The sequence below is a fragment of the Tyto alba genome, unplaced genomic scaffold, assembly GCF_018691265.1.
Source record: "Tyto alba isolate M040663 unplaced genomic scaffold, T.alba_DEE_v4.0 Super-Scaffold_30, whole genome shotgun sequence".
Taxonomy (NCBI): domain Eukaryota; kingdom Metazoa; phylum Chordata; class Aves; order Strigiformes; family Tytonidae; genus Tyto; species Tyto alba.
In genome coordinates, this window is record NW_024881305.1 from 4,094,456 (window position 1) to 4,111,143 (window position 16,688).

General features: G+C 40.1%; 1 protein-coding gene across 6 annotated transcripts in view; it reads right to left on the minus strand.

Annotated features, from left to right (window-relative positions):
• USP49 (ubiquitin specific peptidase 49) overlaps positions 1-16,688 on the minus strand; it is a 32,653-nt gene that overhangs the window by 8,316 nt on the left and 7,649 nt on the right. For 4 of the 6 annotated variants that reach the window (XM_033009362.2, XM_042799950.1, XM_033009361.2 and 1 more), the window contains exons 2-4: positions 6,053-6,197; positions 3,703-5,113; positions 1,104-1,308 (exon numbers count right to left, since the gene is read on the minus strand). In XM_033009362.2, coding sequence (XP_032865253.1) covers positions 1,104-1,308; positions 3,703-5,085 — 1,588 coding nt within the window. In that variant the 5' untranslated portion in view covers positions 5,086-5,113; positions 6,053-6,197. Of the gene's footprint in view, positions 1-1,103; positions 1,309-3,702; positions 5,114-6,052; positions 6,198-14,049; positions 14,092-16,688 lie in introns of those variants that run through there. The other 2 variants (XM_033009363.2, XM_042799951.1) reach the window with 2 other exon arrangements.

A 16,688-nucleotide genomic window follows, 5' to 3' on the forward strand; every position in this document is an offset into this window, starting at 1 on the left:
TTATGTTTCCTTAGCCATTTAACTCTGAAGTAACTGTTAAAATTCAGGCTTTCACACAGAATCAAATAAAACAGAGTTAGGATGAAGCAGCACTCATTCATATCAACACTTTGTGAACATTATTTGTGAATCAGAATCTGTTCAAATTATATTTGGCTTTGTTTCAAGAACATCTAGTCAATGATTACTTTCTAATGCTTTGTGAAGATATTTGGTAACAGATTTGCAAGTTGACAGAGAACAGATCTCTACAAATATTTGCTACTTCAGCTGCTTAGTTGCAATGTAAGTCAAATTATTGGCATCTTCCTCCCAAGGGAGTGAACATTTGCCATAAATACCTGCATGAAAAAAAGTTCAAATCCAGTTTATCAGTGTAGCTGAGCTGCATGATTATACACAAGGCTAAAATTATTTTCAGGCATATAATGATCTTACACTCAGACCTACTACAGGAAAGCAGAAGTCATCTTCTAGCTGAGGGCAGCAAACTCATATAATGTGTAATGCATTAACCCGAGACTCCCAGAATAATGTCAGTTCATTGCTTCTTGACAGAATGCCTACAGAGAGACGGAAACTCTAGCCTGGCAGCAGACCTTGAGAACTCTGCAATTGTGAGTTCTGGTTAATTGATTCAATTCTGGTTCTTGATTCAATCAGGAACAAGCAGCGTATAGATGAGACGTTATAAAAGCTTTCCTGCCCTGCAGAGATGAGCAAACCTTAGGGGATAAGGCTCCTTCCTCTCTCTCTAAATCCAGCCCCCTCTCCCCCAAAACATTCTTGAAGTTGCCTTTCCTTCCAACACAAGTGGTGAGAGCAGTTCTGAACAGGGTCATATTAAACCCTTAGTAAACTGCACTGCTGAATGGCAAGGTGAAAATAAAATGATGTATCAAATCCAAATTGGTGCACAAAGGAGCAGAAGCTACCAAAAGGAGGAAACAAAACAGCGTGAGCAGCAAGGAAGAACGGTGTTTTCCTATGCATACAGGCCACAATATATGTTTTCAGACACACAAAACACGCATCAGAAACTGCTCACTGGGAAAAACAGATGGTGCTTCTAATGGCAGAGACAGCAGCAGCATCTGACTTACTGTTGCACTGGTCACACGCATATATCCTCCCTTCCAGAGCTTCGGTCTCGGTGAACTTGGCCAACATTTCTGTCAGCATGCACTCTGCCTGATTAACAGGGATGATCCCTTTCTCGATAGAGTGATAGCGCTCGGGGAATTCCAGGGAAAGATCCCAAAAGGGCTCAACCGTGTTGGATTTGTAGTTGCATGTTATGCAGGTGACCTGGGAATGAAATGTGTATACACAAATAAAGTTACGTACATGCACACCGGCAGACTGGCATTTACACTGACATCTAAAGAGCAAGTTTATGGCCAGATGGCAGGGCAGTTTCACAGACATAAAGGTGATCCGCGAGTAAAGAAACAAAACTTATTTCCAGTCTGAAAGCTAAGTGTCCCAGTTTTAGCTGGGATAGAGCTATTTTTTTTTATTATTTTTTCACTTCCTTAGTAGCTAGAATAGTACTGTGTTTTGGACTCAGTATGGGATTTGATATGAGAATAATGTTGATAATGTACTGATGTTTTTAGCAGTTGCTAAGAAATCAAGGACTTTTCGACTTCTCCTGTCCTACTAGTGCGCAGGTACACAAGAAGCTGGGGGGGACACCGTGGCCAAAACAACGGACCCAGAATTGCCAGTGGAATATTCCGTGTCATCTAAAGTCATGCTCAGTACATAGGTAAGGGTTGACTGGGAAGCTCACTCTGGCTTCTGGGACTGTGGTTTCAGGATTCTCTCTTCTCTGGGATCACAAGCTTGGAATGGGCTGAGCATCAGTCAGTGGGTGGCAAGCAATCTCATTGTGCATTACTTGTTTGTATTTTCTATTACTACTATCATTATTATTTTAATGTTATTTTATTTCAATTATTAAATTATTTTTATCTCAAACCTACGAGTCTCCTTACCCTTACTCCTCCAACTTTGTCCCCTATTTCCTGAGGGTGGGGTAGGGTGAGCGAGCGGCTGTGTGGTGTTTTGCTGCCAGCCAGGTTTAAACCACAACACTAAGTCTACCTTGAGCAAATAATTTGAACTACTTTCTCAGTTCTCAAAAAAATGGAGATGATGTTCACCTTTATGTGATTTACTTCCTCGGATAAACACCATTACAGGTATAATACCAATTCTCTGTTGGGTAACAAGCACTTTGGATCTGTTTTCTACTACAAAAAGTACATGCTAGCATTTATCACACAGTCTTCCTTCCATAATTTCTCTACTTTCCTTACACATTTCAAGGTGTACTGTTTTCTTATGTCACCTGAGTATTATTTGTAAGAACAGCAGAAAAGTTTTCAAATAAACAGAGGCAGAAAGTGAGAACACAAGGAGGTAACAAGACCAGAAAGCAGAGCTGGCCATACTCTGTATTCTTGTGAGAACCATCCACCAGAAACCAACTTCCAACCTTGCAGCTTCAAGCTCTGAAGCCACCAGTAACTTCAAGATGGATTCGTAGCTAGCAGATAGGGAAGGAAGTCTTCTATGCATAGAGGGGTTTGAAATTAAATACAGTAAACGTACACAAGAGTTACATAAGTAGAATAAATACCTCGGCAAGTTATTTATAGTGTAGCATAGTAGCAGATAAATTACACTAATTTGTGAATAGCAGATAAATTACACTGATTTGTGAATACCTTCGCACTGTTAACAAGAGACCTACCACTGAATCTAGAACACTGACCCGAGCCACAACACACCGTCATCGAGAGCCAAGAGCCACAACTGAATGAAGAACGTTTAGTTAAGAAGTCCACAAGAAGTTCAAGCTCTGCAGAGATAATTCAAATGAACCATGACTTCAAGCATCCTTTCCCTGAAAAGCCAAAAGCTTTAACTTGAAAAATATACCATTTAATCTTTAAAGTGCATGTAATTTCTTATGAGTAGTAAAGCTTAGTAAGACTGGCACTGAGAAGGACGATATAAATAGTAATGGGAACGCACACATGTAATACACTTCATCGTCTGATCCTGCAAACACTTGAGTGTCAAGTTATGCAGACATTTCATTTCTCCTGGAAAGCAAAGGTAGTTGAGGACTTCCAAAGTGCACTGGGCTCTCAGGGTCTGTCTTGTGGGGAATAATAAATTTCAGGCAAGGGAACAGCACAGGAATAAGAGAACGAGCAGCATGACAGGCACTTTCATCTCCTACAGAAACGTACGCTAAGCATGCTCAGTATTTGAAGATGACTTTCATATGTCTGCAAAAAAAAAAAAATAGTCACAGGGAGCTCGTTCTTTATAGCACATGATGACTGCCCTCTCTGTCCATCATATTCTAGCCACGGAAACAAAACCAGGAAGGGGCAAAACAAATTACAAAAACACTTTAAAAACACAGTAAAAACTTAAAGCTAAGGACTCAGAACTTCCGTTCTTGTGCAGATTTCATTCTGAAGTGGCAGAAGTCAACTGAATTTACAATACACATGAAAAATATCAAAAATGCTGACAACACACACAACCCATCCGATTTCTTTCTCAGGAGGCACTCCTAAGCAACTCCTCTTATGTATCTGTTGGCTCCTCAAGAAACAGAGCCTTTGCTCCTCGGTGTGAATGGCTCCAACTGATTTCTGTGCAAAAGCAGGTGCATACCTGACTAAGCAACTGCCCGTGAAAAATGGTGTTCACCACCTTCAGGACCTGCTTGGTGAGCTTCCTCTGCGAGAAAGGGATGAGGATCCTGCGCTTCGTTCCTTCCGACTCCAGCTCCTGCTGTACTTTATCCAACAACTCACAGAGAAATTCCTGAGCGTCCTGCTGATCGTAACCTCGAAACGCCGGGATCAGGCTCCACACAGAGTGCAGCATGGCAAAGGGGGACACCAGCGCCCACTTGCCAGACCACATCACTCTGAAGAGTGTGTGCAATTCGTGACAGAGAGAGATGTGCTTTGAACTCGGTTCCTTGGGTTGTATTAGTTCTAAACTCCTGCTTATTGAGGAGCCACCATTTAAGCCAGCTGGCAAGCTCTGCGTGCCATATGATCCCACTTTGTCAGTCTTCCCTGACTCATTAGCAGCAGACCCATTTGCCAATTTGCCAGGCATCCTAGACTTCCCATTCACAGTTTTAGCTAAGAGTTCTTCTGTTTCACAGAGATCAAGTGTCAAAAAACATTCTCTAAATTTCTGGAGGTGACTTAGCACTTGCAGAATAGAATTCATATAACATGTGTTTCCCAGGTTCCTTAGACCCGTTACCCCGGGAGTCATCAGAGGCTTACGCCGGATGGAATAAAACTGTTTGAATCTGCTGCTCTGCATCTGCCTTGAGGTAGGGGAAGCGGTTGCCACCTCCCTGAATTTCCTTGGAATCAAGTTCTCTCTGTGCACGTGAGACAACAGCCTTGCGCTCTTCCTCGGAGGAGTGCTTGCCAGCTCCTCCAGGAGTTGTCTCTTCATCTCCTGCCGCCGCTGCCTAGCTGCCTCCTTCTTTTTCTCCAACTCCTCCATTTGTTTCTTTTGTTTTAACTTTAGCTGGCCTCTAGAGCTCTTATCAAACCAGGTCCGCAGCGCCTTGGCAAGCAAGGACTGGCGCCTGTGCCAGAGAGCTGTAAGCATCTGAGATTGTCCCTGAGGGGTCCTTTGATGGCTGCACATGTCCTCCCCCAAAGCCATTGATCGCAATGTCCTGCCACTTCTTGTTGACGGATCATGTTTTTGACTTTTAATTGCTGACAGAGAACTTCTCAGTAATTTCAAATCACCCTCCGGGTTATCATTCAAGACATAATCTTCACAAAGGTAACAAAAGACATACAGATCATTAACTTCCATTGCCAGTGGATGCCTGGTTTCTTCAAAGTGTTTAAGTGCATGCTCCTCGATGTACCTCCCACAGGCCACGTGGGAGCACTTCAGACAAGCCCAGATAGATTCCGTAGTCTGGCAGTCCACGCAGTGCCACTTCTGGGGGTTCAGGATAGAGTGGTCCTGGGCGAGTCGTAGCCGCCCAACATGTTTGCATCTATCCATGTCTTACAGAAGTCTTCGCTGCTTTGACCTTGGAAGGCAAAAAACAGAAAGAAAAGTCTGTTAGAGCCACTATATATATTTAAAATGATCTCTCTTGTACCAGCTGTAGAGGCCTATAAAAACACAGATGTCGTGTCTTGTCAATCCCAACTGCAGTTTTCCCTCAGCCGACTATATTATTTCTGCATGCAGTTTTTTTTAAAATCAGCTTTTAGTACTAGCGAAAGATACTGGATTGACAAGGTCTACAGAATAAAACCGTCTGTCTTTCTACTAAGAACGGCCCAGTCAGCTGCCAGCATGGCTTACCCAACCTGAATGGCTCACTTCCAAGGAGAAAAAGATTAATTCAGTCCACACACACATTTGATCTTTAGCTGCCCTCTTGAAATTGATACATACAAAATGAATTTGGAATTGGAATGCATGTCATCAGGAACTAGATGAGGTTACCAACTTCTCACAGAAGCCCCAAAAAAATCAGGTAATTGTCATAACCAGAGCATTTGCAAGTCCTCAGGCTTTACGTTCTGCCCTTGAATTCTCTGATTTCCCACAGACTCCCAAACATTTTAACGTTTAAAAAAATCGGCAGGGAAAAAAATGAAATATGTAACACCATGTTATAGTAAAACTAAAGAACATCTGCATGTGTACATGTTTGCATGAGCACACATAAACAGAAAAAGCAACTGATTTACTAAATTACGATATTGCAAGTGAAGAGAAATCAAAGCAGGGACAGCAGAACTAGAAGGCACGAAAAGCTTTCAGCTTTGACTCCGTGTCCTGTGTCCATATGTTTTATACAAGATACTCAGCCGTACGCAGAGCACAACTGAAACATCGCGCCGCGTGCCAGCGCTGTGGGTTTTTTTGGGCAGACCCTCCACTGCTCCAAGCCAATGGAAAGAGATCAGGGCACCGAAACAGCGCCCAGGCCCGCTCGCTCACACGCGCTACTCACGGAGTCATGTCTAAACATCCTCTCCTCCGCGACACAGCATCCAGGGCGCGGAACATCCCCATTTCAGCCAAAGGAGTCTTGGCGGTTCTTCGAGAATTTAATTACTACTTAACTCTTCATTGTAAGGCAGCACAGCTTCAAAGCCCTGGAGAGAGAATATTCTTGTGATGCGCACGAACAAACTAAGGCGGCTGGCAGGGTTGGTTTTGAACACGATTAATCCCCTCAGTGCAAGAGCTACTGTGGAGAACACATTTATTACAGAGAAGAGAATAATCTGGAAGTCAAAGCATGAACGCACCTAAGAACCCAAATACTTAGATGTTAAGAAACATCAGATGGAAGAGGCGCTCTGGAATTTCATCTTTCTGCTTTCATTTTCTGATAATCTATAAATCTGCTGATCACATGTAGCCTCTTCATCATAAGTCTTTTGTAGTGGATGACCCAACATATGGCAGGGAAAAAATCTGAGTTAAAAAAACTGAGCAAAAACGTGCACCTCCTGTGATCACTTCAATTTTGGCTGCTTCAATAACTTGGTGAAAGAAGGGGGGGAGGATATGGGGAAAAAGAAAAAAAAAAAAATCTGTCCTGAATTAAATGTCATTTCTAGATGATTTTTCAAACAATAAAATGAAGTAATGAATAGTTGTCAAGCGTGAACTGCAACAAAATAAGAACTACAGAGGAAAGAAAAACAGGAAAAAACCCTGCTTTTTGCCAAAGGGAGAAAAGATTGTAAAAACGTATTTGTAATAATCCAAGAAAGACTAAATTAACTTGCTTACACATCTACAACTACAGTATATATTGAATACAATACAAAGGAGTGATAGGGGGGACAGCAATAATAGGCACAAAGTGGTTACAGATGTCACAGAGAGTGTCAGATCTGGTGTACAGAATATTTAGTTAAAAAATCATTTTACAAGGGGCAAATTTTAACATAACGAAGGCAACAGCATGCTTTCCCAAAGCTTTAGGATAGGTATTGAACGGTGGCCTCGATTGGTATGCAGAACACCTATCTGACCAGGCTAGGAAAACATATTTTTAGTGGTCCCCAAATTATGCAAATTTACTTTAATTACTATCTTTTTCCAGTGACACTGCTGCTAAAGATGGAATCTGTTAAAGAAAAATCAAAGCTCTTATGTTCTTTAACTCTTTTCGACTTCAGATTAAAGCGCAAGTGGCCACTTCAGAATTTATCTCCATAGAACGATTCTGCAGTGTCTAAATAACCGTTTTAGTTTTTTCTTTAAAACAGTTCAAAAATCTGCTACACCTCTCCTTTGGGCTGCGTTCATTCACTCACAGATCCTAGGATCTGGAAAGGCACTTTCGGAAATCCTATACTAAACAAAGGACTGATTTGGTCTCTTCCTTCCAAGTTGGAAACATCTCTTCCCACCTTCCTCTCACCTTCCTCCCTGACCTTTTTTCCCCCTCTTCCTTCTTTATTTTTCTGCTCAGGTCTTGACAGAAAATTGTGGAATAATCCCGTCTAGCCTTGGTGAGACCAAGTGGCATAGATTCCAGCTTGAAAGAGTATAGACACTATGGTAACATTGACAGCCTTCATTTACATAAAAGAATACTAATTATGTTGTATCATCAACATCTGTGATTCTGCTCACTGCCATATGCGACAGTGTTGGGAATTTAACCCTTGAGTCTCACCAGCACAGCCGAGATTTGTACCCTGTAACAAAAAACGGGCCTTATAAATACAATTTTCTAGAGACCGATTAAACAGCCACCAAGCGCAGTCGCTCACCAGCTCTGCAGGGTCTCAGGACACAATATTGTCAAGGAGCACTGAATTTATCCTCAATTTCCAAGCAAAAAGAAACAATGCTGATATGTTGCTAGTTTCAGCTGGGTAACAGGCTACAAGGAAATCAATCACACACCAGATACAGTGCATTAACGAATCATGTTTAACAATGAAGTAGGCTGTCAGTATATAAATTACAAGCCTTTTGTCAACTGCTTTTGCTTTTCCTGTGTGGGCCAGCAAGATTTCCTGTTTGAAAAAGGAAAGAGATTTTAACAACGTTGGTCAGTTAACAAAGCAGCTTTGTTACACCTTAATTCAGGAATTCTCAGCACAAAAGCATCTTTGATACTGCATGTGATATTCCCCACCTGTTTCTCTTTAGGTATCTACGGGTATTTCCCTTGCAAACTTAAGCCCCAATACCATATACATTCGGTTGCTCTGCAAGTTAGAAAGAAACGGTGTTTATTTAACCCAAACCACTTAAACGATACGTCTTTTCAACTCCCTCAAACAAGGTCTCCTGCTTTTCATCAGCGTGGTTTTCATGTCAAAGCCGAGAAGGCAGAGCAGGCTGCCGGAGCATCTGCATTGCTCACGACAGCGCGCAGCAGGCTGGCCTTCCACGCACCTGGCTGCTGCATGGGCCCAGCTTCTCCACGCACCACCGCGCTTGAGGATTTCTTCTTCACCTTAAAGATGCCTGTTACCGACTCACATCTTTGACCCCTCCCATGGAAAAACAGTTAAAATTGGCTCCCTCGCATTGTGCAACACATGTAGGACAGGCAGCTGGGGTGTCTGCAGGTTCGGCCCTGCCATCCCACACGCAAAGGGTCTGCTAAATAAGTCACTGAAAGACACGCACATGACTAAGAACAAAATTTGTTCCTCTCTTTTACGTAAGTAAACAAATAGCTTGCCACAACCTATGAGCAAGAATAAAAAGAACACACTAACAGGAGAAATTACAAAGCTCTGATTAAAGGAAAACACCAAGATGAGTCAGAACCTGTAAACAGTTGCACAAGGGGAAAAACAAACCTTGCAAAGATTACAGGGCTGGAGCTATTTAAGATATTGCAACAACTGAACACACATTTATGTGGTTGATGTGACAAGCCATGAGCAACAAGAGAGCTTAATGATGGAGAATTAACACCTTACATTTTAAGGTCTTGGAAACAAACAAACAGAACTCTTCTCTCTGCAATTACAGTATATCAGGTTTATTTCTTGGATTTACAAATTTTCTCCATCAAGGTAAATCTCATTTTAAGAAATATCTATAGACTTGTCCTTTATCACCTACTTAGATCTGTTCTCTTCCAGATAACGGGTGGGAGAAGGAACAACTTAATTGCTCTGTATGGAAAAGAGGTACCAGAAGAAGCATGGGGCTGCATTGCAATACAACTAAAGATGAGTTAAAACTGAAACAAAATAATAGGAAATAAAAGGAAAATACGAACACTAGTTTAGCCAGTAATGTTCTAGAGACAATTTGAAAATTTCTCACCTCGCAAATCACTTACAGTATTTAAATACTGGGTCAAACACTACTTTCTTTTTTTTTGCATGGCTCATAATCCTGGAAAAACTTACAGCAAGATCCTATAACAGCTTCAAGAACTAAATGCAGCAGAAACAATTTGGCTCTTGACCCTAAAAGGGTGTTAAAATGAAACACATGACTTTATTATGTTTCTTTGTACCATTGTTACACATTTGGAAACTGATTAAAGACATCTGTACAGATCTGTTGACACTAGCTACTTTCTTTTTCTAAATAAATGTGCATGAATCAAAAAGAAAAGTTTAGGGCTCAGGAAAGGTGCTAGATGCTTAGCCTTGGAAACTAAATGCATCTTTCATTTGTCCAAGATTCCAGATCAAGTAAGAGTTTTCAGTACTGACACAAACACCTTTAGCTGCAGCCTGGAAATCATCTTTAAGGACAGGTGGGAAGCTCTGACTGAACGATCCTTTCATTCATTCATCCCTCTCCTGGGAATGGCAAAAGTGAAACACGGCAGCATTTCACCAGTCCATCGGGAATTGGTACCGTGTTAAATAAAGCATGTTTGCCTTTTTTTTTTTTTCTTTTCATTTTGTTTTATAATACTGTAGGAAAAAAATATCCTTGGATATTCTTGGTTTCCATCAAAGGTACATATCCTACACAAATATACTCCATTTGATCAAATAGGTTTCAAAATCTCGGATTCCAAGAAACAAGGACCTTCCACTCTCACCCCCAATAAATAATTTTTCACATGCAACTCTAGAGGAGAATTTCTAGCCTGCTGCAAATACTCAAAAATGCAAATAAGGAGATATCAGAGGGAATATATAGCTAAAAATTGCATACAACTACTCAAAAACTTTATTCCTCTGATTATTTTAACCTACTCATTTGTGAGGACCCAATTATTCAACCAGATGTCTAATGAAAACATGTAATCTGAGCTGCGTGGAAGATGGGGAAAAAAATTTCCTGCTCAAGACATTCATGTTCCTCTGCTAGCCAGAGCTGTTCGTGTACGCACTCACAGCAAAATCCTGTATTTCCTTCTCAAAGCCCTTAGCAATGACACTTTTTCAAACAGAAAAACTCATGTAATTGATATTCCATTACAGAAAAGGAATTGCTGCACAAACAAATGAATGACAGCACCACATCACCTGAGCAGGCATCCTCTGTCCTTACAAAGTCACTGCATAGTCCAGAACTACATACTCAGTAATCAGAGGAAGGAAAACACCCAGGAAAACATGAAAGAAGATCTTTTTGCTTCTCTTTCTCCAAAGACCCATCAGCTTGCCCAAGCAGGAATGGGTTTCTCCCTTGACTTGTCTAGTTCAAACCCTCCTGGTTTTAGGCTTTTAAACTGCATCTCCAAAGACTAACAATAGCCCTAGAGATTTTTTTCAATTATTCTGAAAGCATATTTTCTTGAAAACTGTCAGCTTTATATCCTACAGTTGCTGGATTCTCTCTATCCAGGATGACATACTATCAAGTTAGTTACAGGCAAATTAACACTGCTGACAAAGGGGAAAAAAAAAAAAAAAAAAAAAAAAGGAAAAAACACAAGGAAGAGTTACAGATGATTCAGGATTCAGCGTTTCTTTGAAAAGACAAGCAGAGCAATGAATTAAATATCTACTGTGAATACATGAATAAACCACAATTTGAAAGACAAATGGACAAACAGGCAGGAGATTTGAGCAGTGACAGCAAAAGTGGCCACTGATCCCACCTCCCTCCTAGCCAGCCCACTCCTCCAGCATCAACCTCCTCATCCTGCTGGAGCCCAGAAACACAGAAATCCTCCACCTGAACCCAAAGCTTACCGAATTCTGAAACATCCCACCTGCGCATGCCTGGAAGGTGGCTGGTGTCCTACAGGAGTCATGACAAGCTCAAAGGACTTCAGCTGGTTTCAGTCATTCAGTACAGGCACTGGAAGACCCCCCACACCCCACCACACTGTTCCAACTCTGAAGCTATAATCACAAGGGAGCTTGACGAAAATGTGAATTTTCCTGCCAACTTCCACAGCGAGTTCTGTTTTATTAACTCCTTCAAGTTAATTATAACTATGTCAATGTTAAACTGTTTCTGGGAGCTCACACTGTGCTGTAAAAATCTCCTCTAGGCTCAAACCCAGAATCTTGGGAATCAGTTTTCAAAGAAATATTCAGTCATTGCAAAAAAAAAAAAAAAAAACCAACAAACAACAAAAAAAAAAAAAAATCAAAACCACAACCAAAAACCTCAAAAAACCCAAAGCACTCAAAAGCATGAGGATTAAGAAAATCCTATTTCCTGCGCTGGCATCCTCAGTGGGAGTAAATACAACTTCTGCAGGACTTTGTTGTCTGAATCATCATCTTAGGAAGCTAAAATTGGTGGATATTGGTCCATATCTGATTTTAGAGTACAACAAAGAGCACAGACACTACAGTGTATTAAGTACAATTAACTTCAAACATTTCACACTCCACAGCAAAAAGTACAAGGCTCCGGGGGACCCCGATTTGTCCCTAACACAAACCCACCTGCAAAAATTGGTCAACCTCCCTGTGCAGTTCAGTTCACATAGACTTAGGGGGATAACACAGAAGATAAGCAATTGCTTCATGTTTTACATCAGCTGACAGATGTAAATGTCCCAAACCTACCAGATCAGAGATGTTAAGATCACACTACCACAACGCACCAGACATAAAACATGTCAAACATCACACAGCTACAAGTAGCAGATATATACATATACATACACACACATATTAAAAAAAAAAAAAAAAAACAAAAACAAAAAACCCAAACATTTACAGGTAGTATCTGCTAACAATCTAACCACCGAGTCAATCAGACAAACTGCTAAAGCTGAATTCAGTGCTCAGGGAATGGAGTCTCAGGGAAGGAGCAAGGATGAAAAAAACTTCTCTTCTTCCTAAAACTCTGGAATTTTGAGTACTTTAGAGAAAAGTTTTAATGTCTCCAAGACTGTTTTAAATATGACTGGCATACTTAAATCTAAGGCCTTATGTAAACTGAAATGTGCTGTTAACCTGTCTATACCGATCAAGACTGAAAAGAACATGAAACATTCCCCAGTCCCTATTCCTAAAGCCAGCCAGTGCCTGGAACAGGTTAAATAACCTTATCCTGACCTTTTTGCTGGAACAGCTTGTTGTGCTTGGTGAACTGGTTTAGTTATACTGCCCAAAACAACCTTTCTGCAGATACACCCTCCTTACCAGAGAGGGTTGCTGGCAAACTCTGAGAAGTCAGAAAAAACACCAAACTTTTTGTTTGGTTAGAATAAATTTATGACTAAAACAAAAGAATTCACACTGCCTGCATCCTCAAAGAGCAGTAATTCATACTTTATACAGGCCAACAAATAGTTGCAAATGTGCATGTGTCTTCTATCCACATTCTTTCCTGATGAAGATCCTCTTAAACAAGAGACAGTTCAGCACTCACTAGTAATGGATCCAGCAGTTCATGGTTTGAAAATTATCACGGAAAGGCAGAGGGAAGGTGAAATTCTTCAGTTCACAAAGCATTTTAATATAGCCCTCCTTAGAAACTAGCTCTTCTATTATTTACACTGCCATTCAAATTCTCCAGCCATACAAGTATAAACTTGGAGGTTTTTAAAATTTAAAGTATTTTAAACATGAAATATGAATATTCTTATTAAGGCAAGCTCACACTGTTTCTCATCTAAGCACAAGAGATGAATAAAAATAAGTGACTAAAACCTCGGGTAAAGCCCTCAGCTACCTTTATTTTCAATTTTCACCTTTTGACCTTAGCTTTAAGAATAGCTTTTCAATGTGCAATACAACCAATACTATTTATTCTTTAGGGTCACTGTAAAACAACCAACCAGAAAAGATACACGTTCAATGGTTCCCTGAAAATGTGGGAAGTTACTATATAATGGCCCTGGATGTTAAAAAGCATTATTAAAATGCTATATACTTTTTAGTTCATAGCTTTCTAGAAGTTAATGTTTCTTCATTTATTGTAACGCATAAAATCCCCCCTCCCCTTTCTTTTCATAGGCTCCTGAGGTTTTATTTTTGGTTTGGCTTTTTGAAGTGTTAATAATAAGCTGGGAAACACGATATGCATACACTGTATAAAAGAGGCACTCACTGCACATTAAAACAATTCACAGTATTTCCTCTAGTCCTAGTGAACCAGTCCAAAAAGGAAAGAATCAACTCAGTAATTCCTGTGGTACTTACATCTGTAGCAGCCTGAAGCAATTACAGTAAATACATTCAATTTGAATTATCAGAATCAAACATAAAAAAATGTTTTGCATTAAAAGTCTGAAAGTAGATGCTAACTGCCCAATATAAATAATTTCACTTTATAAGTCAAACAACCAGCTTTATAGAATCCATCAATTCCCAACGAATTCTATTTCCATAATTGTGACAACATCAGAGTGACATGCCATGGCATTTTAAAGTTTTCTACATGTTTGCCCCCTAACATCGCTCCTGAAATCCTTTCTGCCAGAGCCGACTTAATGGATGCAAAATTAGTGGCACTGACTCCAAGTCAAGAGAGCTACATCAATTTTCACTATTTGGAAATTCAGTATTTTACACCCCGCCACCCCCAAACTGTTGGGATTCATACCAAAACGAGTGTCCTTTTGCTTTCTTTCACACTTACCACTGCCCAAGTCGGCAAGTATTCAAGTTTAGTGAGACTGCTCAAACGGATAGAGTACACACTTACGCATTCACGGGTCAGGACCTGCGCACAGGTGAACAAGGCAGCTTAAGAATAATTAACAAGGTACGAGCTAAACAAAACAAGCCATGTTATATTTCAAATTGGCCTAACAAAGCAGGAATAAAGGAAATAAACAGCCATTCTCTTGTGTCCCCATTTTCCCTACCTTATTATTCCTTTTAATCATGGCCTGCTACAATGCAGCCAAAAAGCTAAATTTTTTTAGGATACAGGAAGCCTTACTTCTTTTGACCATGCTCCTTAAGCATTATTTTTCTCATTCAGTGTATATCACTTTTATCACCAACTGTCACGTAAACAATACATTCAGAGTTGAGGTTCACAGCAATAGTTCAGACAATATATACTAAAAATATTAAAACCCACACACTCAGCCTTTGATGGGAAAAATTACACTCAATTTCCACCTGCCTTCACAATAACATCAACAAAATTAAACATAACTTTCCACTATTGGCAAAGAGCTTCATTAGCATGGTCAAAACAGGTTACATTTTGACCTATAGTACCTTGTTTTGTTCCCCATCCTTTTGCGAAAACAGATTACTTTTGTATCAAAGGACAGGCAATTTTAATAAAATAAACCAAGCCCAAAGCCCTTCATTGCACAGGTACAAGGAGAAGTTTTCTAGCTCCAGCACATCAGAAAATCTTCTCGCTGCTGCTGCTCACGCACACAAAACCAACGGCTGCAGCAGAGATCAATTTAACAGCCCTGGTATTCAGCAGCAGACTAACAGCCTCTTCGAGAATCTCTTTGTGATAGACACAAAGACGGATTATACCAGAGAGTGAATACTTGGTAAGTTATGGGTAGTCCTCTGCTGTTCTTCCTCCCCCATTTTAATTCATATTCATCTTGGCAAAATCTTAGACAGACTATTAACTAATCTAAAACAACATCACAGCTGATACAACACATAAAGCAATCAGTCAAATGAACATGTCAGTGCCATCTACTGAAGCAATAAAGAACAAGACAACCCCAGCAGGCTGTGGCTTATTATCTTCACAGCCATAATGAATAGGCAAATAGTATTAAATATAAGTGCAGTATTCCACAGTCCCGTTTTGCTATGTTTTAAGCAGGAAAGGTGCCTTTGATATGTTTGAGGAGCAGAGATTACAAGACAAAAATAAAGGTTTCGACACACCACTCCATTTTCTTTTCCTTCACTTGCCAATCAACTACTATTAGGTCTTTTTAAATTCCAAACGAGTAAAAGAGAACAGCAGCTAGAAATTTTTCTATGGGTCTTAATAAAAGCTGTTAACTGATAAACGGAGTAAATCATAGTGACCAATTTACCCAAATGCAGCAAGGACGTCTGTATTTTTATTTGTCTAACAAAAACCAGACATCAGCCCAAGATACTCAACAGTATTTATTTGTATAGCATCCATAAGCATGGCCCCATCCCTGTAAGGGCAGGTGCTGCCTCATCCTCATCTCTAGCAGCAGCAAATGATCTGACCCAGCCTTCACTTGGACCGCTGGGCTCAACCAAGGCCTTCTTCATTTTCTTGTCAACACAGAATTAAAGAGATTTACCTGTCCTCCTCCACTGCTCAACTAATGTGCCTGGCAAAAAAAAAATCCACACAGCAAACCCTCCCCTTCCTAGGTGCGCAAAAGGAGACCTAAAGTGGAATTAATAAAACTAAGAAGTGTATTTTCAGTCTCAACCTTCCCTATGTCCAGCCTGCCAGCTGACACACAAGGTTTGAGCCTCTACTTTCTGATACATAAGGAACAATTTCACTTGCTCAAATGCACCTTTCTTCCCCCCCCCACTTCCTGATGGAATTATTCCTAATTTGCATATTATGAAATCTGTTGTTGCTGAAATCTTTTCCTATAAATTACAGGCAATATCAGAGTAGTGCCTTTGTCCTCACCATAACACGTCGACATAACAAAATGAGGTAGGAAATGGGAACCCAATTTGCAAAGTATCAGATTGTTAATCTTCTTTAAGAATGAAGATCGACTCAGGCCCAATTCTATAGCATCTGTTATTTTAATAAACTATTCTACTAAGAGGTTAGAGTTCATCATATCAATTTGTCTTGAGATGAAATGACAACAGGACAAGGAAAGGAAAGGTGAACTTGATTTTGATGCCATGATCCACTGCCTCAAAAAGCTGTTCCTAAAACCTTCCAATTTTATAATAAAACAGGATATTATCTTCCTTATTCACTGACTTACTCATTTCCAGTATCCAAAACAGGAGGTTGGTCAGACATGCTACTGAACCATCCTGAAAAGTTTGGGAAAAGGGCAGTGCAAATTTCAAACCAGAATTTTTCAGTCTACCTTTGAAAAACACTCACTATTTTCACTCTCTATCATGAATATTACATTTTCTCAAAATAAACTACCTCTTGTGAGAAGGATCTTCATTCAGGTGAATTAACTATTCTTAGTTAAATAGATTTGCTTCTAGTCTTAGTCTGATGACAGATTAACTCATGACTGGTAGGATTATAGATTTACCTCTGGAACTAAATCACTTTTCAATCTGAGTTATAGCTATTAGTTCTTTAAAGCA